This window comes from Heterodontus francisci, chromosome 4, assembly GCF_036365525.1.
Source record: "Heterodontus francisci isolate sHetFra1 chromosome 4, sHetFra1.hap1, whole genome shotgun sequence".
Lineage (NCBI taxonomy): Eukaryota > Metazoa > Chordata > Chondrichthyes > Heterodontiformes > Heterodontidae > Heterodontus > Heterodontus francisci.
In genome coordinates this window covers 29,367,315-29,389,765 of record NC_090374.1, presented here as the reverse complement: position 1 = coordinate 29,389,765, position 22,451 = coordinate 29,367,315, and the positions used below count along the sequence as shown (strand labels likewise).

Genomic DNA, 22,451 nt, shown 5'->3' with positions numbered 1-22,451 from the left:
AAATGTCTGCGATTGTCTGTGACTGAGACAATGGGTAGGTAATTTGCCCTCAAGTCTTCATCAGTGTTATAGTCTCACTCGTATTTTGGAGGTGCATGATCATGTCCTGCTCTGTTTTCCCTCCCTACTCACTGCCCTTGGAATATCTCAGGCACAGGGACCATAACCTAATACGTAGTGTGTTGTTACCTCTATTTCCTGTGCCGACTTGCTAGCTGTTTCTGTTTCTTTTTGTTTGCAAATGAAAGGAAAATTCATGAAAAATAAGGAAAAGTCATTAAAAACATGCTATCATGATTTTTAGTTTAAAAATTATTAATTAACAAATTAATTATAATTTGCCTAGTAATGTTGAAAATGTTCATGCTATGTATATATGCAAATTTGTGCGTTATGCTAGCACCTAACTGAGGAAAGCAAAACTACAGTATAAAAGTAGTCAACTTCTGCAGGACAAATAGTAGCTTCAGTGTTCAGTGTCTTAGTGAGGTCGAATGGAGGTGTTTGAAAGATAGGAATTGCTAGACTACAAAAGACTGGGGTCAATCTCTTCCTCCTACTGTTAGGGCTCTGTAAAATCAGCCACACACAAGGTCTCAGTAGTTTTAAACAGTGCTCATTCTCTTTTTCAGTTCATCATGCTGACCTATATCTTCATGCTGGCATGGCTGGGCGTGACAGCCTTCACCTCACTGCCTGTCTTCATGTACTTCAACATCTGGACACTCTGCCAGAATGTCACCATTATGGAGTCCACTGATCTCTGCTTTGATCTCCGTCAGTTTGGTACGTAATAGCTCAAACTGAGCCATGAAATAAAAACATATAAGAATGATTACACTTTGATATGAATGCGCATTGCTTCCCTCCCCCTCTAACCACCAACCCCCACCCCCCACTTCCTAAGCCGCAATTAGTAGCACTCTTGTCTCTCAGTCAGAAGGTTGGCCGTTCAAATCCCAACCCAGAGAATTGAATACAAAATCCAAGCTGACACTCCCAGTGTAGTACTGAGGGAGGTCGGAGGTGTCACCTTTCAGAAGAGTCATTCAATTGTGTCCTGTCTGCCCTCTGAGGTGGATGTTAACAATCCCATGGCTCTATTTCATAGAAGAGCAAGGGAATTCTCTTCCGTGTCCTGGTCAATATTTATCCATCAGTCAATATTCCGAAAACAGATTGTCTGTTAATTATCTCATAGTAATTTGTTGGAGCTTGCTGTGCAGAAGTTGCCATGTTTCCAACATCACAAAAGCAGCAAATACACTTCAAAAGTAAGGCACTTTGGGATATCTTGAGGTCAAGAAAGATACAGTATAACTGCAAATCTCCCTTTCTTTCTTTGGTCAGCTGTGGCTCAGTTGGTAGCATCTGAGTCAGAAAATTGTGGGTTCAATCCCACTCCATGACCTGAGCACAAAAATCAAGGCTGACACTCAAGTGCAGTACTGAGGGAGTGCTGCACTATCAGAGTTGCAGTCTTGCAGATGAGATGTTACACCGAGGTCCTGTCTGCCATCTCAGGTGGATGTAAAAGATCTCATTGCACTATTTCAAAGAAGAGCAGGGGAGTTCTCCTCAGTTTCTTGGCCAATATTTATCCATCAATTAACATCACAAAAACAGGTTATCTGATTATTATCACATTGCTGTTTGTGGGAGCTTGCTGTGCGTAAACTGGCTGCTGCATTTCTTACATTACAATAGTGACTACACTTCAAAAGTACTTCATTGACTTAAAGTGCTTTGAGATGTCTGGTGTTTGTGAAAAGCGCTATATAAATGCAAGTCTTTTCTTTATTGCTTTCTTTCTTTCCTAATGTCCTACAAGTTAAGGCAATCAGGTGAATTTTTGCAAAGTCCCTGTTGATGCTGTTCAATAATTAGTTGCTAGAAAGTGTGCCAGAGCAATCTAAATCAGGGTCATTAATCAGGACCCTGCTGAATGAAGTCCACTTGAAGCACTAAGGCTGTCGATTCCTAATGACAATTGATTCGCAAACATTTCTGTTTCAGGTATTGTGCCTATTCATGAGCAGAAGACGGTCTGCACCTTGAATGAGAACTTCAGCAAGCTCTGCCAATCCAATGACGTAAGTTCATTCTAGAGTTTACAGCCTATGATAATGAACACTGAACATTGAGTAGATACGCACTTTGGGATGCTTAATTATGCTAAAGGCACTTTATAAATACAAGTTGTTGATGTACTTTCTGGGATCTTTCCTATCCTCCTGTTTATTGCTACATATAAAATTCAAAATCCTTCATGGGACATATACTTCCTGTCCAAAAACTTTATTTCATGTTGAGATTATTGATCAACTTTTCTCTTTCCCATTCAGTTTTGCTACATCAATTATATACTGTAGTTGCAAGCTCTGGCCAACAGCCAGCATTGTATATTAAGATGATTTCCCATCACTGTCACTGGGACTCTACATACCCCAACTTAAACCAGAGTAAGGCATTTAAAATGCACTGGAGTACTTACCGTCCAGACCATGCTACTTTCAGGAACTGTTCCTTTTAATTAGGAAATTGTGCATCTCATTCCATTATTTAAGAAAAGTGAGAGAGGGAAACCAGGGAACTATAGACCAGTTAGCCTAAAATCTGTTGTTGGGAAGTTACTATAACAGGGTTTCCCAACATATGGCCTGGGGGCCAGGATCCGGCCCGCCAAAGGTTTCCATCCAGCCTGCAGATGTAAATTGTAGCCATGCTGTTCCTCATCTTTGCCAGGGGTCCGTGACCGGAGATGAGAAATTTCTCATTGTCGTCTTCTTGAAGACTGTTTTTAAAAAAAAAAATCGGAAGTCAGTTTCAAAGCTCACCGTGGGAACAGCCATTTCCCAACTTCGGACAGATTCGGGACTTGTTAAAAGTGCGCCGGAAAACCCCAAATCTGTCCGAAGTTGGGAAACCGTTGTTCTCGCTCCGAGCACCTGTCAGCTGCGAAACTGACTTCTGATGTCTTACAAAAAACTGATCAACTATCTGCTGAGCGTTCCCACTTTCTGCAACTGTGAGACAGAGAGGGGAGACGGGGGGGGGGCAGAGAGAGAAGGGGACAGAGAGAGAGGGGGACAGACAGAGAGAGAGAGGGACAGAGAGCGAGAGTGGGGACAGAGAGAGAGAGGGCAGAGAAAGAGAGGGAGACAGAGACAGTGGGGCAGAGAGAGAGAGAGTGATCAAGATCACTCTTGACAGATAAACATCTTTCTGGAATACTCTACATCGCTACAAGTGTACGGGCAAACATTGACTACTCGTGCAAGCAAAAAAATGACAGGTATCTCACTAAATCAGTGTCCAACATTGTGAAGAGAAAGTAAGTCAATAAATTTGTCTTCTCATTTATAGCTTCTTCACAAAAATGTATATTTGTTACTGTTGTGATGAATAGTAAGATACATTTAATCTTTCCAAAATTGTCTCACTGGCCCCCTATGTAAGCAAAAACATTGTAATATGGCCTCCCATGTGAAAAGGTTGAATACCTCTACTCTATAATTAAGGACAGAGTGACTGAACACCTTGAAAATTTTCAGCTGATCGGACAGAGCCAGCATGAATTTGTAAAGGGTAGGCCATATCTGATGAACCCGATTGAATTTTTTGAAGAGGTGACTAAAATAGTGAACAGGTGCATGTCTGTAGACTTCCAGAAGACATTTGGTAAAGTCCCTCATAAAACACTGTTAGCTAAAGTTGCAGTTCATGGAATTGAAGGTAAATTATTGACCTAGTTAGGAAATTGGTTGAGTGGCAGGCAACAGAGAGTAGAGATAATGGGCAGTTACTCTAATTGGCGGGATATGGCTCATGGTGTCCTACAAGGATTTGTGTTAAGGTCTCAACTATTCACTATATTTATTAATAACTCAGATTATGGGATAGAAAGCCACCTATCCATGTTTGCCAATGACACAGATAGACAACATTGTAAGCAGTCTGCGACACAAAAGAAAAAAGCAGCTTGTTCCAGAGATTCACTGTTCTCTGGGAAAAGGACACATCTACTGACACTTTAGAGCAGTTCTGATAGACCTTTGAAAAGGTTATGCTTTGTTTGAGATTCTTAAAGCTCTGTCTGCCTGTTCTTGAGGTTCAGTCCCAACCAAAAAAAATCCCTCCTAAATAACAACATCTTTTATCACATTGTCATTGAGTCACATAGCATCACAATGGTGTGATTCGAAATCAACGCCCTTCTTTGAGTATATTTAAAGCAGAGATTGATAGATTTCTAAATACCAATGACATAAAGGGAAATAGGGATATTGTGAGAAAAAGGCACTGAAGTGGATGATCAGCCATGATCATATTGAATGGCGGAGCAGGCTCGATGGGCTGAGTGGCCTACTCCTGCTCCTATGTTCCAGTGTAGTTAGAAGCATAAAGTTACAAAGAGATATTAATAGATTCAGTTAATGGGCCAAACTGTGGAAAATGGTTTCAGCGTAGGCAAATATAAGGTGTACCTAACAAGGCTAGAACGAAGTACTTTAATTTCGCATTTGATCTTTCCCTAAGTGCCAATCCCAGGGACCAATTTGAGACCAATAAACACTTAACTGAACTTTAAGTAGGTTTAAAAATTGCTGAGGAAATCCAAGTCCACTGGTACCATCTCCAACCCACCCCAGTCCTTTGTACTTTTTAAACCTGGAATTATGCTCCAACCTTGGTGGAATATCACTTTCACTTTAGCCTGGTGTTATGGCCACGTGGTGAGGGGTGTGGGTGCTTCCCACTGTTCAACTCCCACCTGACCACAGCAAGTGTGCTTTGTTATTAGGGTTTAACCCCTTTGTGTTTTATCTGTCAAATAAACAAACAGTGACAGGTGGGTTCTTGTAGGTTTAAAACGGAACAGTAATTATTTATTGAGCAATATGCGTTATTCCGAAATTGTCACAACCGCATCCACTCGTCTATTCACTCGAGCACACACACAGGAAGAGACAGATAGAGAATGGTTTTCAAGTGAGGTAGGGTTTCAGGGTTCATGGTAAACCTGTTGAACGTACGAACATGTGAACTAGGAGCTGGAGTAAGCTATTCGGCCCTCGGTTCTGCTCCGCCATTCTGTAAGATCATGGCTGATCTGTTTGTGGACACAGCTCCACTTTCCTGCCTATCCCCGATACCCTTTGACTCCCTTGTTTGTCAAGAATCTGTCTACCTCTGACTGAAAAACATTCAATGACCCTGGCTCCACTGTTCTCCGGTGAAGAGAGTTTCACAGACTCACGACCCTCTGAGAGAAAAAATTTCTCCTCATCTCTGTCTTAAATGGGAGACCCCTTATTTTTAAACTGTGCCCCCTAGTTTTAGTCTCTCCCACTTGAATTCTCTCAGCGGTCAATTTCTCGTTGGTTGCAGGCCTGAGGTGTTTGTAGATTTCTCTCTTGGTTGAAAGTTCAGTTTGAAGACAGAGGATCATTGAATTGTGTGGAATTTGCAGCAGGGCACCTTCCTTCTGGCTTGCTGCACTTTTCCCTGCTCTTAGCTGACAGCTTTTTGGTGAAGCTTCTTTCTGGATCTCTCTCTCTCTCTCTCTCTCTCCCTCAAGGGCTACCTTTTTAAGTTAAAAAGTTTGTCACATCATTCAGGTAGGAGACACTTTGTTCTCTCCCTCATGGTGATCACACCATGGCCCAGCGTGAGAATAATCCGGTTATGATGTTTCCACTTCGTATCTTCTTTGTTTCAGTAGAACCCATTCAATTTAGGAATATTTCAGGATGGGTGTAATTGACACCTGTCAACCTATTTAGGCATCCTTTGTTCTAAACAGTGTGGCAATATTCAAATACACATGTGGCCATCTTTTGCAGCTTTCTTCAATTTTAGAAAAAAGAAAGGTCCATTTTTATAACCCTTCAGTTGAGTTTGTATTTTTTCATTGTCGCACTTCTCATTAGCATGACACTGGAGTTAGGTCAGACACTGACTGGAGAATTAACATTGGTGCTTGGTGGAAGCTCGTATTCAGGTTGTGGTGATGCACCATTAAGTTCTACAGAAAAGGGACAGAATTTTTGTTTAGAATATTTCAAATATGTTTTGACTAAAAATAAAGTAAGAGGCCATATGGGCACATTGGTGTTGAAATCCTACAGATCAAAGTGGTAGCTAATTTGGTTAAGTGTGTTTGTACAAAACCCCCCTCCACTCGCTATTTGACTGACTTATTTAATGAAGCAAACTGAGCAGTTAGATCGATGAGCGGCAAGTTTCGCAGAGCTGAGTTTCAATCCGGCTGTGTTTTCACAGAATTTTCGATTTCCTGACTATTTGCAGCACGGACGTCAAATAACATTTATTTTTTTCTGCTCTACCTCCTAGCTGAACATGACATTCCATTTGTTCATTGTGGCCCTAGCTGGAGCAGGTGCCGCAGTCATTGCTATGGTGAGTACAAAACGAAGCCCATTGTAAGACTTAAGATGAGGCATGACCTGCATATTAATGGATACAATGAAGAAGTTAGTTCACCTCATTAGTGCCATGTTATCCCATAAAATGTGCACAACTTCAAGTGACAATGAAGTTCAATCAATAAGAAATTTCTAAATAACTGTATTTATTTTCTAATGGAGGCAGATGTAAATCTCCAGTAACCAGATTTACAACTGCAGTGAAAATGATGGGTTGTTCTATGATATGGGATGGCTTTTCGACTGCAAGATAAACTTATTGACCTCAACTATGTGATGATTGATTCTCTGTCGCAGAAGACAATCTCAGCAGTAGCGGTTGGAGCTTCATTCAGTCAGTAATTTGATAACAGCATGACTCAAAGCTGGAGTTCTATATATGCTGTAATTACATTTTACCTGAGTACAGCTAGGAGTTAAAGGAAACAATTTCTGGAGGGAATTTCTCCATTTAGAAGCCACACAGGCCTGGAGATTTCTTTGCATTTACACCCAGGTGCACACGTAATCTGGGCGGAAACCAATTATGTGGCTTGAAAGAGTGAGGAGTCACGGGCAGGGCTGAGTTAACATATGTAACTATGATGTGCCCAAGTCTCCTCGATCTTTCACCTCCGTCCATCCCACCATTCCAGCCAAATGAAGCCACGTCCACAAAACTGACCACACCCTGACTCGCAAACACGAATGTCCTCCAATCCCACTCATTCTGAGAGGGCTCTTAACATTGCAAACAGAGTTACAGGTGCAGCAAGAAACAAAGTCATTTTTCCCCTTCTAATTGCAACTTCTTTGAGTACTTCTTAAAAAGAAATCCTCACCAAAACCTGCTCTGTAGTTCCTTTTACTTTGAATGCATTTTTATGGCGTAAGTGTAAGTTATATTAAAAATTGAAAAGTTTCATCGGTTCCAGGTTCTTTAAACATGCAGTGTCTGCTGTCCATGAATGATGATGATGTGAGATGAAACTTTAAATTTTTGAGGAAAATGCTGTGTATTTGATATTTCCTTGGGCCCTGACTGTTTAGGTTGGTTTATGCCCATTTTAAGTTCTGGCATATTCTAATGGGATTTGGAGGGTACTGAGTGTAACTTGACGCTGGAAAAACAGCTGAAAATTTGTCTGCAATTTCTGCATTAGGGCCAAGGAGCAAACTCCAGATCTTTGTATTGTGGCCATCAGTGCACAATGGTGAATATCCCCTTGAGCAAGGCTGCCCGATAACTCAGCTGTCCTGGTAATTCCTCCCACCGTCATAGTATCACTAGTATATTATATTGGCCTGTCTCATGATTCAGTACATAACGGGCATTTGTCAGGAGCAGTGGTTTATAGGGAAATAAAGCAATATCGCAGGCTAAAATTAAATGAGTTATAGAAGCTGCAAAATCACTCATTCATTTTTCATGCCTCAGCCCTCTCTGACATGTGGAATAAAAACAGAAAATGCCAGATGCCCTCAGCAGGTCAGGCACCATCTCTAGAGATAGCTACACAGGATGAACTCTTCAGGTCAATGACCTATTGCTGTTCGTGCAGCACAGTGGAGCCTGAACATGGATCTTGATTTTGGAATTTAAGTATTGGTATAGTGGGAGACTAGAGAAACCAGGACCAATATACAACTTTAAGATTTTTTTTTTATCTATTCATTCAGGAGATGTGGGCGTCGCAGGCTATGCCAGCATTTATTGCCCATCCCTAATTGTCCTCGAGAAGGTGGTTGTGAGCTGCCTTCTTGAACCGCTGCACTCCTTGGGGTGTAAGTACACCAACAATGCTGTTAGGTTGTGCTGTGCAGTTATTAACTGAAACCTATTGTGTAAAGCAAACAGACGTTGGAGGATCTTTAAACAAAAAACATCTGTCACAATTTCTTTGAATTAAAAGAATGCATTGAAATGTTTTAGCAGAGCCCAATCACGGCAAATCCGTTTGTGCATTTTTCTCACAGAATAGCTAACCCCTGAACAGCACAGAAAGGAATTTCAATCCAATGGATCCCCTTGAGGCCCATAAATTTCTTAGAAAAGTCCCCCTGTACTCTTGCAAACATGCGCTGCATATATCTGTCATTTCATGCACTCTCTGCATGATGTATTCTATTTGAAATGCTTTGATCTTAAAAACAAAGATGCACAGTCTTTCGAGTCGGATTCTCCGACCCGTATGCCCATCTCACGAGGCTTCATGCTGGGAGCAGAATCTCTCAAAATAATCACCATATTTTTTTGAAGTCGTAGAACATGAATTGAAGACTGTTTCAGGTGTCACATCTGTGATAGCAACTTCTGGTTTCCACAGGCGTTCTTATACAAGGTTGCGTAGCCCTTCGGCTGACCTCTCCACTTTGCCCCAAGGCAAGGAGCAGGGTTCAGTGCTGTTAACTGGGCTACTAATCCAGCAGGCCTGCACCACTAATCCAGAGAATGCGAGTTCAAATTCCACCACGGCAGTTTGAGAATTTGAATTTAGTTTTCTTTTAAAAATAAGCCGGAAATAATTTAAAGTACTGCTATCAGTAAAGATGACCATGAAGCTGTGGATTGTTGTAAAAACCCAACTGGATCAGTAATTTCCTTTGGAGAAGAAGAGACAAAAATCTGGCAACCTTACCTGATCTGGCCAATGTTTGACTTCAGTCCCACATCAAGGCGATTGGCTTTTTCTTGACCACTGAAATGATCACGCCTCCAAGTTATATAAGGCCATTTAGTAATGGCCAATAAATGTTGGCCTTTCCAGCAACGCCCACATCCTGAGAATGAATATTTTAAAAAAGCTGCATAAACAAAAGTAAACCTTTACAGAAAATTGTCAACTATCCTGGCAAGAATATCAAGACTTGGAGGTGGTCCAGTGGAGATTTACTCTTTGAAAGAATTGGCACAGACACTATGAGCTGAAAGGCTGACTACTGTGTTGCTTGATTCTGTGATTCAATGATCCTCCAATCAAGTGGTGTGAGAATTGCCGATTTAAATGAATTTGAACGCATGCAAAAATAATAATTAGCTGGGACAAGCAGGAGACTCTGCGACATTCAACGCTGTCAACTACAGCGCAGTTGTGTTGCTACTGCTCATTTTAACAGTAGTCGAACGGAGGGTGCTCTTTTTTAATATCTTCAATCTCAGTGCTGTGGGTTTTCTGGCGGAGAAGATATGTGGGTTATAATCAGCGATGCTCGTGCATGGCTAGAGCTATTTGTCTGGAAATGTATCCATGAAGTAATCTTGTCTGTTGCCAGATGCTCGCTATATAGATAGATGGCGCTTTCACAATGGGGTTAGATTGTGTATCATACTCCATGGCGTGCGTGCAGACTGTCACTGATCCCGATCCCAGTTGCCGTGGCACTCGATCGGCTTCACCAGGTGCACACGTGACCAAATCATTTGGCATTTTGTGATTTGAGCTTCTTTTCTCAGGCTGGTAATATTTTCAGTCCCTTACCCTGTGCCACCCTTCATTTAATGGGATATTGGGAAGGTGTTGCATCAAAAAAATCCTTGTTCTCAAGAACACATAGTCACATTCACAAAGTGCCCAATGAAGTGTTCGCAAATAATTATTCTTCACATATTTGAATACATTTTTGCAGTTTAGCAGGTATGGGATGAAACATCTTGAATGAATATTAATTGCGTTGGGCTCTTAGAAGATATAATAGCAGAGAATTATACCCAAGTCTAGAAATTACTGTGGCTGTTATTGTGTTTGCACAACATCCCTCTGCCCACAGTTACATAGAGGCATCTAGTCGCTAATTATAACATTTCTGTCACAATAGCAGTCAGAGGAATGTCATACTAGTGTGTTAAGGGTTCATCCACCAATATCACCAGGAGTAATTTCCTACTCTGGCATTAAGACCTTTGCCCAGTTTAACAGCTTCCTCCATTTTCATCAGTGTCTTCTTAACCTGTGTCATTTTATGTCTTGCATCCACCTTGATTGAGAGAGTACGGGGTAGAGGTTTACCAGAATGATACCAAGGATTGGGGACTTTGGTTACGTGGAGAGACAGGAAGGTGGGATTGTTTTCCTTAGAGCAGAGCAGGTTAAAGGGAGATTTAATAGAGGCACTCAAAGTTATGAAGGGTATTGTTACAGTAAATAAGGAGAAACTTTACACTGGTGGGTGGGTCAGTCACCACAGGGCACAGATTTAAGTTAATTGGAAGAACCAGAGGCCAGATGAGAGGAAATATTTTGCACACGTTGTTATAATCTGGAAAGCACTGCCTGAAGGATGGTACAATCAGATTCAATCATAACTATCAGAAGGGAATTCGATGTATACTTGGAAAGGAATCATTTTCAGGGCTATGGACCAAGTGCCTAGGGAGTGGAGCTAATTGAATAGCTCTTTCAAGCAGCTGCCACAAGATCAATGGGCTGAATGGCCTCCCTCTCTTTGTATAATTCTATGACTTATGCTATGGCTTCCCCAATGGTCCAGTGAATAGCTGAAATATACAGACTTGAAAGATTGAAGTTTGATCTCTAGTTTGCTGTTTGAATCCACGGTACCATTACAATTGACCTCAGCAGCCCCTCTGTCAGGGAAAAGAGTAGCTGGCCAGGGTTCCTGCTCTTGATTGCCAGCCTGCAAAAACCTCCCAGAAGAACCTAAGTGAGGACGGGGTCATGCTCAACTGTGAGAGCACCTATGGTGCAATAGCCTGTGACACTCATCCTCAAGGTGTATATATGAATAGTGGTCACTTCAGTGAGGATCTGTACTCCTGGAAGGAACCATGACCTTCAGGAGAACAAGGAAGAAAGTTGATTGTGGGGAGAGAAGGGAAAAAAAATATTTAAGGCCTGGCCCCTCCCTATCTCTGTAATTTCCTCCAGCCCTGCAATCCTCTGAGATCTCTACACTCCCCCAATTCTGGCATCTTGAACACCCCGATTTTTATCGCTCCACCAAAGGCTAGGAGAGAATCAACCTAATGAATAAAGGTGGGCATTTATTCCTGCCACAAAATAAACATCCACAGCCAAGTTAGATAACGGGTGCTGTAAACAGTGCTTCTGGCTCTTTGCCTTTGAAACATCTGAACAAGAACTGTTCCTTATCTGACCTTGTTATCCATCTGTTTCCACACACACAAAAAAACAGGCCAGTCTTCTTTTGGCTTTGACATACAAATCTGCTGTAACAAAGGTTATCGGCCTGCTCAAACTACTGAACAAAGCTGTAAACAGGCAATCCCTCTAAATACTAAATCCACTGGATTAAAGGCATCTTTATATCAAACCAGCTGTCCGACTGAACTAAAATCCACCCTAATAAAGTGTAACTAAAGAGCAAGGGCCATGTACATGAATGTACCAGCACTTCGCTCCAAGGTCCCAGAAATGCTTTAGTGAGTATCATTTCTGCTTAACGCTGCAGGCCTACACAACCTGCTTTCTGCTTTTCAGCACTCACAGAATAGCCAAAGCCATCAGGCTGAAAATATCTTGCTAGACTATAAGCTGCACAGGGAGTGAGTGATACAGTGTGCATGAAATAATTATCACTATTTTCCCCTAATATTGCCAAATACCCCTGTGGCAGATCTGCAGCAATAATTTCCTGAGAGAATTAATTCCTTTGATTCTGAACTAACCTGACCATCAGTCACCTGGTCCTCTGTCTGTGACAAGTCTCTCTTGACATTGTCTGTCCAGTGCTTCCTTGGCCTTCATCAGCTCCTGTTCCACATACCTTTGTGTGCAGGGCCATGACAGGTGTTCTAGCTGGTTCCATTCTCAAAACAAGCCCAAAGCATTGCATTCGTATTTTTGGGGTTTTCTATACAAGCATTGTTTCTTGTCCAAGACATGTGAGCCTTGACTCAGTTGGTAGCATTCAAAGTCTCATTCCAGAGTTCTGAGCATCAAATCTAGGCTGACCTCTCAGACAATGTAATAGCTTCATGCCACTATTTTCGAAGAAAACCAGAGGGTTTCCCTCCAGTGTCCTCAAACAGCATTACTAAAACAGATGATCTGGTCATTATCACATTATTGTCTGTGGGGCCTTACAATGCCTTAATTGGCTGCCTTATTTCCTACGTTACAACAGTGACTACACTTCAAAGGTACTGGATTAGCTGTAAAGCGCTTTGGGATGCCCTGACGTCATGAAAGGTGCTACTTAAATGCAAGTCTTTCATTTTTTCCATGTTATATCACTCTTGATTCCTGGATATTCCCAATATTCCTCTCAACCAACTTATCTCTGCTGTTAGTACCTTTGCTGGTCGACTTTTTCTCATGTTCCAACACTCAGATCTGTATAATAATAAGGGGATAACCATTGCTTCATAAACTCCTATCTACATTTTTGCCAAAATATCTTTAGCTTTCTATATCCTGCTTAATTTTTCAAAATGGAGCATAGTGTAGTATAGAGTGTATTATCGGTAGTAAAAATAATTTTAAAATTCCAAGTTGCTAGGTTTGTTCTGCAGTTTAGTTTTAGCATGTCAGTAGAACCGAGAACAATTGGAAGGAGCCAGTGAACAACTCTGCCCCCTAGTGATCACTCGCATTAGTGAAGCTGCATCTGCGAGAAGCTGATCTGACTTCATAGTCATAGGCCGGAATTGTACGCCCCTCCCCCGCGGGAGCGGGCTGGAGGTGGGAGGGTTGGCGGGGGGTGGGGGGGGGGGTGACGTAAAATTGAGTGGGAAGCAGGGGGTGCCGTTCCTGTCGCTTTCCCGCCCAAGCTGCAATTTTACAAGCAGCGACATAGGTGAAAAAAGACCCGCCCGCCCCAGGCGAATTAAGGTCTTTGATTTAATTGCCACTTAAGGGACTCGCCGCCGCCATTCATATATTCCAGTTTTAATCCAATCAGCCGATGAGCTCCCCGCCTGCCATAACACAAGCTGCCCGCCACTGGAGCTCGATCCCCCGCGTCAACCGACCCCACCACCCTGCCTCACTGGGGCCCAGCCTACCCAGACTGGTCATCAACATTGCCTGGAAATAACTGTTTTTGGAAGATTCCATTGGTTGTAACAACAGAATGTAATATTCCCTGCCTTACTCTCATCCCATGACACTTATTAATCTGTTGGTATTTTAATATTTCCAGTGACAATAAGTCACAGTATTAAAAATGTACATTGCAATGGGATTTATAAATATATATATATAAAAGCGGATGTGATTTCATGAGCATATGAATTATAGAATCAAAGACTTGCAGGTTGATAGGTAAATTGGCCATTATAAATTGCCGCTAGTATAGGTAGGTGGTAGGGGAATTGAGGGAAGGTGGGGATGTGGTAGGAATATGGGATAAATGTAGGATTCGTATAAATGGGTGGTTGATGGTCGGCACAGACTTGGTGGGCTGAAGGGCCTGTTTCAGTGCTGTATCTCTAAGTAAATAAATAAAATAAAAGAATGATAAAGCACAGAAAATGGTCATTCAGCCCACCATGCCTGTACCAGCACCTTGAGCTCACCATTCGTCCAGGTTCCCCTCTGTCTGACAGGTGACCCCATTGTCTTAATGATAAGTGAACTGTACTCTTAAATGAAGACGAGAAAGGTAATGTGGTACAGTAATGTAGTGGTTATGTTAGTGGACAGGTATTCGAGAGATCTGGGGCAGTGACAGCCCTGACGGTGGGCCAGAAAGCCGGGGGCAAGTCCGCCTTGTCAGTTTCTGGTGCCCCGATCCGATTCTGTGCCCATTAGTCAACTAACTGCTTGGCACCATCCTGGAACACGTGAGTGTGATTGGGCAGGGCCCGATGAAGGGGTGGTGTGGTGGGGTCGTTGATGAGGGCGGGGGGCCTTTTTCCTGTGGGGGCAGCCCTTGCCACTAGTGAGCCCTCTGTGGGCCACAGGGTGCCCGATCAAGGAGGCACCCCCAAGTCCCCAGGGAGGCTGCCAGCTTTTACTCGGTGGTCTCCCCATGCGTTGGACGAGTAGAATGTCAGCAGCAGTGGGAAGAGGCTATTAATTGACCACTTATGAGCCTCAGTTAGCCTCTGGTTGGGAAGGCTGTCCTCGACCTTCCCCGCTGCTGAGATAATTGCACGGTGTCAACAAGGTGGTGGGCACTCCATCATCACACCCACCCACCACACCTTCCCTCCCCTACATAGTTGCTGCCTAACCATGCTCTGAAATGGCTGAACATTGCTGTCAGTATTCAGCTCCAGAGTGGAGTAAGCTGTTCAAAAGCCATGTACATTAACAGTGGGTAAAATCAGCATGACTTATTGGGAGATTGGATTCATTAAATCATATTAAAATGCGGCAATCTGAAAATTGACTCCTCAACAAAACTGCTGCACTGATGAATTTTATATTATTTCCAGCAAGTGTCTTATTTTGGGCAAACTTTAACCTCTGAGATTGGCCATTCTCACTGAAACTTATGCCACAAGCCACGACTTTCTAAAATGTAGCTCTAAGTGTACCATTGTAGACCTTCTTTAGTCAACTTATTCTGGTTCAGACATGAGAATGACAGGAATAATAGAGTGCACGCAAACTTCTGAGTTAATTATCCAACTTTATTCGATTCACTTAAAACATGAAATAGGAACCTATACTCTACTATGGATGATCATTTAATTGTTTCAAATATGAAGGAAGCGACTAACCTACAATCACATGAGAGTGGTTAACTCCCTGTTGATTGGAGTTCTCCATTGACTGACCAAGTCACTCCTTCCCTGTAGTTGCAACAACAAGGTTTCTTTAACAGTATCTTTTATACATTAATTCTAGGGAGAGAAAAGATAGTATACTGACAGAGGCTTATAGTCTAATTAGTATTTATTTTAGGCCAAAAATACCCTATCATACTGATCCCCTTGTTTGAAAAAGCCCGCCCTGGCAGTGTCAATCTTCTTTCAACTTACTCCAGTTAATTTCCATCAGTTGGGGAATGGTTCCTTAACCTCTGATGCTTAGATGGACTTGGCTCTGTTGGCATTCTTCCAAATGAATTTATGTCTTTAGCCCACCAGCTATTGTTAGTTGTTAGAGTCTTATCAAACCTCATTAATTCTCAAGGCTCAAGACCTGTTCCCTCATTTCAAACACAGATGTTTCATCTCTGAACATGATCATGAAGCAGCTTTGTTCAATTTGACAGCACTGTCTAGGGAAACACAATGACTACAGAATGCTCTCGTTCAGCAAGTTTTAACAGCAACCAGTAGATTTCCCATCAGACTGTCCTCAGCTGTCAAGGCTTGATGGTGATCAAGCCTTAGCATGAAGTTAATTGTTTTATTGAAGCCATTAATATTTTACACCATTGACTTTTCATTAAGAAAATGGGGTGAGTTTCCGTCTACCATTACCGCACCACTCATCCCCAAGCAGAATCCACGTCATTGGCTGACTGGTGGTCAGGCCAGGAGGCTGGGTCCGTGTTGAGGGCCAGACCTCATTTGCCTCAGGCCAGTGAGGCACAATGGGAAAACGGGAAGTGGTTCTGGCATGAAAGAAGGTAGGTAGGTTCCTTAGCGTGATCTAAAGATGGGGGGATTGTTGGACTGACAGCATACCCATGCTGGCTTTGTGGAGCCTATGGGGGGAGCATTCTTCCTCTTCCTGACCTCACAAAATGTAAGATTAAATCCACTTTGGGATCCTTCTTCAGCTAGACCGCCATGTGTCAGTGGTCGGAGCGTGCGGGCATGGGGTTGGGGTGCGCAGTGCTGCTCCCGCTCAGTCCAAAATTGGCAGTCAGGGTCCTACATGAGCCATTGCATCCTGATTAGTGTTGTAAGTGGATCTACCAGTTGACTCGGGTCGCATCATGTCATCCAAGGCTATGATGATGGGGGTAGGTCATTGCCCAACATTTTCAAGGCAATACAGCCTCATTTCTACTAGGAAGGCTAAAAACACATCCTAGTGTTTCCCCGTTGTCGTTGTACCTAATTCAGATTACAAACTGATGTTTGCTGTTGGGACCATTGTCAACAAGTAGGCCTCAACAAGTCCCAATCCACTGTTGCTCTGAGGCTTCCAAACAGAAGGCAACTGGCGAGGCTCGACGCACAGCTGAGAATAGGCCTGTTTTTACAACAGTAATGGTTGAAATATTCGACCTCTACTCACTCAATCCTCACATTCCCAGCCTGTCTGACAGGTGTTTAAATCTCAGGCATCACTGCTGGTGATCACAGTTCAAAGTTCAGTAATCATTATATGTAAATAGTCATGTGTAGAACTTGAGTTATCATCAGGGATTAGAGAATTCGGAAATAGACACACGATTAATGAAAAGAGAAGTTAGAATACGTATCGGTCATTCATGAAGCGCACTGAGAATTCGATTACATCGAATATTTGGTATGTTAAGTTTATATTGCAAAGCTTGGTATAATTACACTTTATATAAAATGGATGACGCGTTTTTATAAATCCTTGTTTCTATTCATTGAACCTATTGATAGGGGCTGTGTTATTTTTGGCCTTTCACCTTCCTTACTTACTGTTACTTGTCTGCTTTGTGAACCTTTTCTTTTTCCTTCAATATTTGTTTAAATTCTTTTATTATGTCCTTTTTTAAATTTCCTAATTCTGCCGCACTTTTCTCTAGGTGAACAGGCAACCTGTCTCCATCCACTCCCCTACATCCTTCTCTACCACGCCTCCAAACCACCCCAACCCACTGATCTCAGCTGATGCAGTCCTCGAGTGAGCTGTTAGAGGACAACTTGGTAGCTCATTGCTGACTTTATCTTTCCATGTCTCCAGTTCATGCCCTCGAGGTTACTCTCAGGAGGACCAGTGGCCTGAGCCAGTCATTCCAGGGCTCAGGAGCATTGTTTTCACATGCCATGATTGAGCACTTTTCATTTTCAAATGGTCATCACTGCAATTCCCTTAACCATTTTTGTCTGTGCAGGTAGTGTATGAATGCACATCTGTGTATACATGTGCACGCACATGTGTCTGTGTATACATGTGAGTATGCGCGCACGTGTATAAATGTGTGTATGTATCTACATAGTTGTGTACATCTTTGTACACATCACTATTGATCACCATTGTCTGCCACTGAGCTTGCTTGTTACTCAAGGTTCCCCCATCATGTATTTTGTCTTGCAGGTTCATTACTTAATGGTGCTGTCTGCCAACTGGGCCTATGTGAAAGACGCCTGCAGGATGCAAAAATACGAGGACATCAAATCAAAGGAGGAGCAGGAACTGCATGACATCCACTCCACCCGCTCGAAAGAGCGGCTAAATGCTTATACATAAAAGGTCCCGCCCCCTCGCTCGCACCAGTCACTGCTTTGTGTCTGACTAAAGCTTAACAACTGACTCATGACCCTGGTTATTGGTTCAGTAAGTTCCTATGCGACTTGACCACGTGTTTTTTGTTTAAAAAGTGATGAAAAATCTGAAAGCCTTGTCACTTAGTAAGGGCACAGCTCCCACTTCATTCACACAATTCGATCAGGTTTGTGAAACTTTTCTTTTTTTTTAAAAAGAGACTTTGATAATTGTATTTTTTTTAAACAGTCCTCTCTTATTTTTACTGATAGGAAATTTGAAATGGGACCATATATCAAGGGAAAGGGAGGGAAGAAAACTCAAGCTGGGAAATCACTGTGGTTGATCTTATTGTATTGATGCCAATGCACTCATATCAAATTCCTCTATCTGCTATTTTAATGGAGTTTGCAAATGGGTTATCGCTTCGGTTAAAGGAGAAGAATTTGATACCAGCGTGATAACTGTTCATATTATTCATCACCTGCAGTCATTTCCAGTCTTCCTACTTTTTTTTCCTTATTTAAGCTTTCCTGATGCACGATGTTCCTTGGAAATACTTGTAACCTGATGAATTCCTGAACTTAATAATCATGCTCATTTTTTAAATAACATTACACCCTGAATTTTTCTAATTATCGGTAGAGTCACTGACTTACATTGACCAAGCAGTTCCATATTCATTTTTAATGCAAGGGATTGAAGAATTTTTGCCAGGCTTTTCGCTTTCAATGACTAGACTCATTGATAATCAGGGCCTCTGGTATATGGCAGCCAAAATGGGTCAAATTCCATTAAAAAGATGTCGCTGTGGGAACCCGTATGGGTCCTAGCTATGCATGCCTTTTCGTGGGATTCACGGACCATTCTTTGTTCCAGTCCTACTCAGGACCCCTCCCTCACCTCATTCCAGTATGTTGATGTCTCTGTTGGTGCCTCTTCCTGCTCTTGTCTTGAACGGGAAAATTCCAGCATCCAGAAATTCCATGGCTTTTGGAGGTAAAGAGTAAAATAAAAGGGTCTACTCCTGAAACATTAACCTGTATTTTCTCTTTTTGAATGTTGCCGGGTCAGCTGTGTATTTCCAGTCAGGCCATTTTGATTAAATGGGATTGTGGATGGTTTGCCATCATTTTGGCGATCACATTCTGCCATTTCATTCACTTCTGGATAGAGCCCGTTATTTATGGCGACTAAACTAGTCTACTTCCATTTTGATTCCTTAGAATTCTGAGGATTTTTTTTACTAAGCACGATTGGATTCTGCCTGTTCTCCCCATGAAAGCTGCCTGTCAGTGGCCTTGATCTTGTGGGAAGGGAGGACATTTTCATGAAACATGAAGGCCTGACAAGTTTCTCACTGAATAATGAATGTTTTCCTCACAGCCAATGCACTTCACAGTAGGCAGTGCAAATGTAACCCGTTTCATAGGAGCTTACTGCTACAAAACACACACTCTCACATTCCGTTTCGTTTAGGCCTTTTTCTTAACTATCGCGTTTCACGAAAATTTTACTCGAGTACTTCTTAGCTAAGGTGGGGGGGATTAACGCTTTGGGGCTTTTTGTTTCCCAATTCGGTTCCGAAAACAAATAGCCGCTTCGGATCTGACGGCCAATCTTTGGCATTTTAATCAATCATTCTTTGTCGAGTGAAAGTAGTCTCACATGTAAAATATGTAGTATCTGACATGACTGGGGACAATAAAAGAAGAAATCTTTCATCGTGAACATGATTTGGCCGCTAATGGCAAAAGTTGATGTTAAATATTTAGACGAGGGAAAATGCAAAAGCTGCCAGTGAAATTTGTACGGTAACCGTCATTGAGAGTGATCCATCAATACTGGAAGAAAATGGTTGTTAAATTTTATTCTGTATTGCCTATTGCTACTGCTCTTTGTATGCAGTACGGTGTCTCCCCAAACCCTGTAGCTTGAAGAAGATCTCCATCGGTGTTTTTGGAAGTAAAAACCTAGTTTGTTTTTCTTTTGGTCCATCTCTCGGACCTTGTGGAATATGGTGAGCTGTTTCCTGATGTAAGTGCATTTCTAATGAAGTTAAAGAAGTCGAGATCTGCTTTATACTGTAACAGTCATGCAACATTTGGTAATTTCTAAACGTTTTCTGTATTAGATAAGAACTTTGACGTGGTTGTTATTCGTGGCATGGTTATACACTAGATATGGGGATAGTTTCTCAAGAGTTGACAGCAAGTTTTATTTTAACACTAGGCTGTCTTACTGTATCAGTACTGTGTGCAGTATTATGGTTCCTATGTTGCCAGTATTATGCTGCGACTCTCTTTACAATATTTTAATGTAGTGTTTGATTCCTTTTGTGTGATATCTATAGGTTGTGTCAATTTAATCCATGTCCTTTGATTCATATATGATGTCTTGTATTCAGTAATAACTAAACGCTATTGGCTTTCTGGTACTAGACTTTGTATTTTCACAAAGAATGCTTTGTAGCAGGCTGTATAATTAATAATGTTTTTGTACATGAATGTGCCAACAGCTTGACAGTGGCTTTTATTTGACTGTAGGAAGAAAGTGCTTGCAATTTAATTAATAAAAATAAATTGTGTACTTGTTCCTTTCGTGGAGATTTTGCAAGTTTCTTGATCAACTCGATGGTGAGATTTGTTGAAACCTAGTCAGTTAAAACCTAGTAGTTAAAATGGCTACATGTGTGCGTGCATGTGTGCGTGCATGTGTGTGTCAGAGAGAGGGAGACAATTTTTCTGATTAAGATGAGGGTGGTTAGTGTGGGGAATTGAACATCTTCCACTTTTGGCCTACACAGTATTAATAGCAAGCATTTCCAGGAAAAGTACAGCATATTTTTGTAGATCAATCGAAAGAAATTGATTGTCATATAGTCAACGACTCCATTATTGAGATACCATGTGACTGTCAGGATGGTTAAAGGTGAATGAGATGGACCTTGTTCTTGTAGCTCCGACAGGGAGTCTCACTGACCAAAATTTATTATCGCAAACTAGGATGCACACTAAGCATGATTTCTCAATCGTCTCTGCCCCTGATCATACTATATAACATCCCACTGGAAGTGGTTAGAAAATTCTGATATCTTGGGGCCACGGTAACAGACAATCTGTCCCTTGATGCAGAGCTTGATACACACAGGGGAAGCAGCTACCACCTTTAGCCGACTCACAAAATGCTCAAAAGCTGACCCTTACGACCACGCTGATGGTTTATAAGGCCTGTGTTTGCAGGACCTTGCTATATGGCTGTGAAACATGGGAGATTTACAGCTACCAGGAATAGGAGCTCAATAATTTCCATCTTCACTGTCTGGAATGCATTATGGGTATATCCTGGCAGGACAATATCACAAATGTGGCAGTTCTCTCAAAGGCAGAGGTCCCAAGTGTGTTGGCACTAATCAAACAGAGGTGGCTTTGGTGGAATGGACACGTCTGCAGGATGGAAGACGATCGCATACCAAAAGACCTTCTGTATGGTGAGGTAGCCGGAGCCAGATGACCAGTGGGGCGCCCAAAACTCCGCTTCAAGGATGCTTGCAAGTGTGACATGAAGCCCTAAATGTTGATTATCAGCCCTGGGAGTCACTAGCTGGTGAAAGAGGGAAATGGCAACACATCCTGTAGACAGGTGTGCACTACCACAAAGACCAGTTGCTATGGCTGCTTGGCAACAAGTGCCATCATCAAAAACAACAACTCACAGCATCACTTGGCAGCTTCATGTGCGGCACTTGTGGCAGAACCTGCTTCCTGAGAATTGCCCTTCACAGTCATCAGCAAAGGTGCACCAAGAGAAGACACCCCACCTAAATGGACTGTTTGCTGCATGTCTGTCATCTTTTGTAGATGAAAGGATGCCAACCAGCCAAATAGTTGTGTGCAACATTCTTGAACTCATCTTATAAGATTCCAACAGATGAAGCTATCCACCAGCGGTGTAAATTCAGTAGAATTAAGTGTTGAAGCCCTCTCTATTCTGCCCCACCAATGGGGCTCAATCTCAGTGTCAGAAACACATCTTCTGACTTTACCAGCTGTGGCATTTTTAATTGCACAGAGCAGCCATACTATCTTTCTGGGTGAGGTAGCATTGGTGCAAAATTAGGGTTAGTTTTGTAATCTGGGACCACACCCACTAAAATTAGCATTAGGTCTGACCAAACACATTTCATATAGGGCCCTTACAGCCAGTGGAGATTTAGGATTTGCTGGATCTGAAGCCGGGTTCTGCAAAGAAGAAGACATTGCACTAACCCATTCCCAAAAATGTCTTTTCATTACATAGAATATTTAATACAAAATGACTTGGAAATAAAGCATTCGGGTCTATGGAGTGAACAACTCGTGTTAGATGACATGAAGAATTTGACTGACTAAAAATGATGTTAAAATCTGTAATAAACATACCATAATTTTAACAGAGGAAAATCTGTTTTTGCAGAATTCCTTTGGAGCCAAATAATTTTGGTGCTCATTATGTCTTTGTGCACTTTAGCTGTTTGCCAGTAGTGGAGCTGATCTGTAGCAACTTGAAATGCAGCAAAACAAGACTGAATCTTCCTCACTTCACCACAGTATGTACAATAGCTTTGTGGTTGTGTTACTGGATTAGATTTGGGCTAATGATCCAGTGACATGAGTTCAAAATCCCACCATGGCAGCTTGGGAATTTAAATTCAGTTAATTAAATAAATTTGGTGTTAAATGTCTAGTAGCAGTAA

The 22,451-nt window shown here is 42.0% G+C and overlaps 1 protein-coding gene across 3 annotated transcripts in view; it reads left to right on the top strand.

The window, feature by feature from the left end:
• The window catches only part of LOC137368949 (proteolipid protein DM beta), a 286,372-nt gene extending 266,100 nt beyond the window's left edge, over positions 1-20,272 (top strand). For all 3 annotated transcript variants that reach the window (XM_068029315.1, XM_068029316.1, XM_068029314.1), the window contains 4 exons: positions 633-786; positions 2,017-2,093; positions 6,358-6,423; positions 17,549-20,272. In XM_068029315.1, the coding sequence (XP_067885416.1) occupies positions 633-786; positions 2,017-2,093; positions 6,358-6,423; positions 17,549-17,701 (450 nt within the window). In that variant the 3' untranslated portion in view covers positions 17,702-20,272. The remainder of the gene's footprint in view (positions 1-632; positions 787-2,016; positions 2,094-6,357; positions 6,424-17,548) is intronic.
• Positions 20,273-22,451: the final 2,179 nt, after the last annotated feature.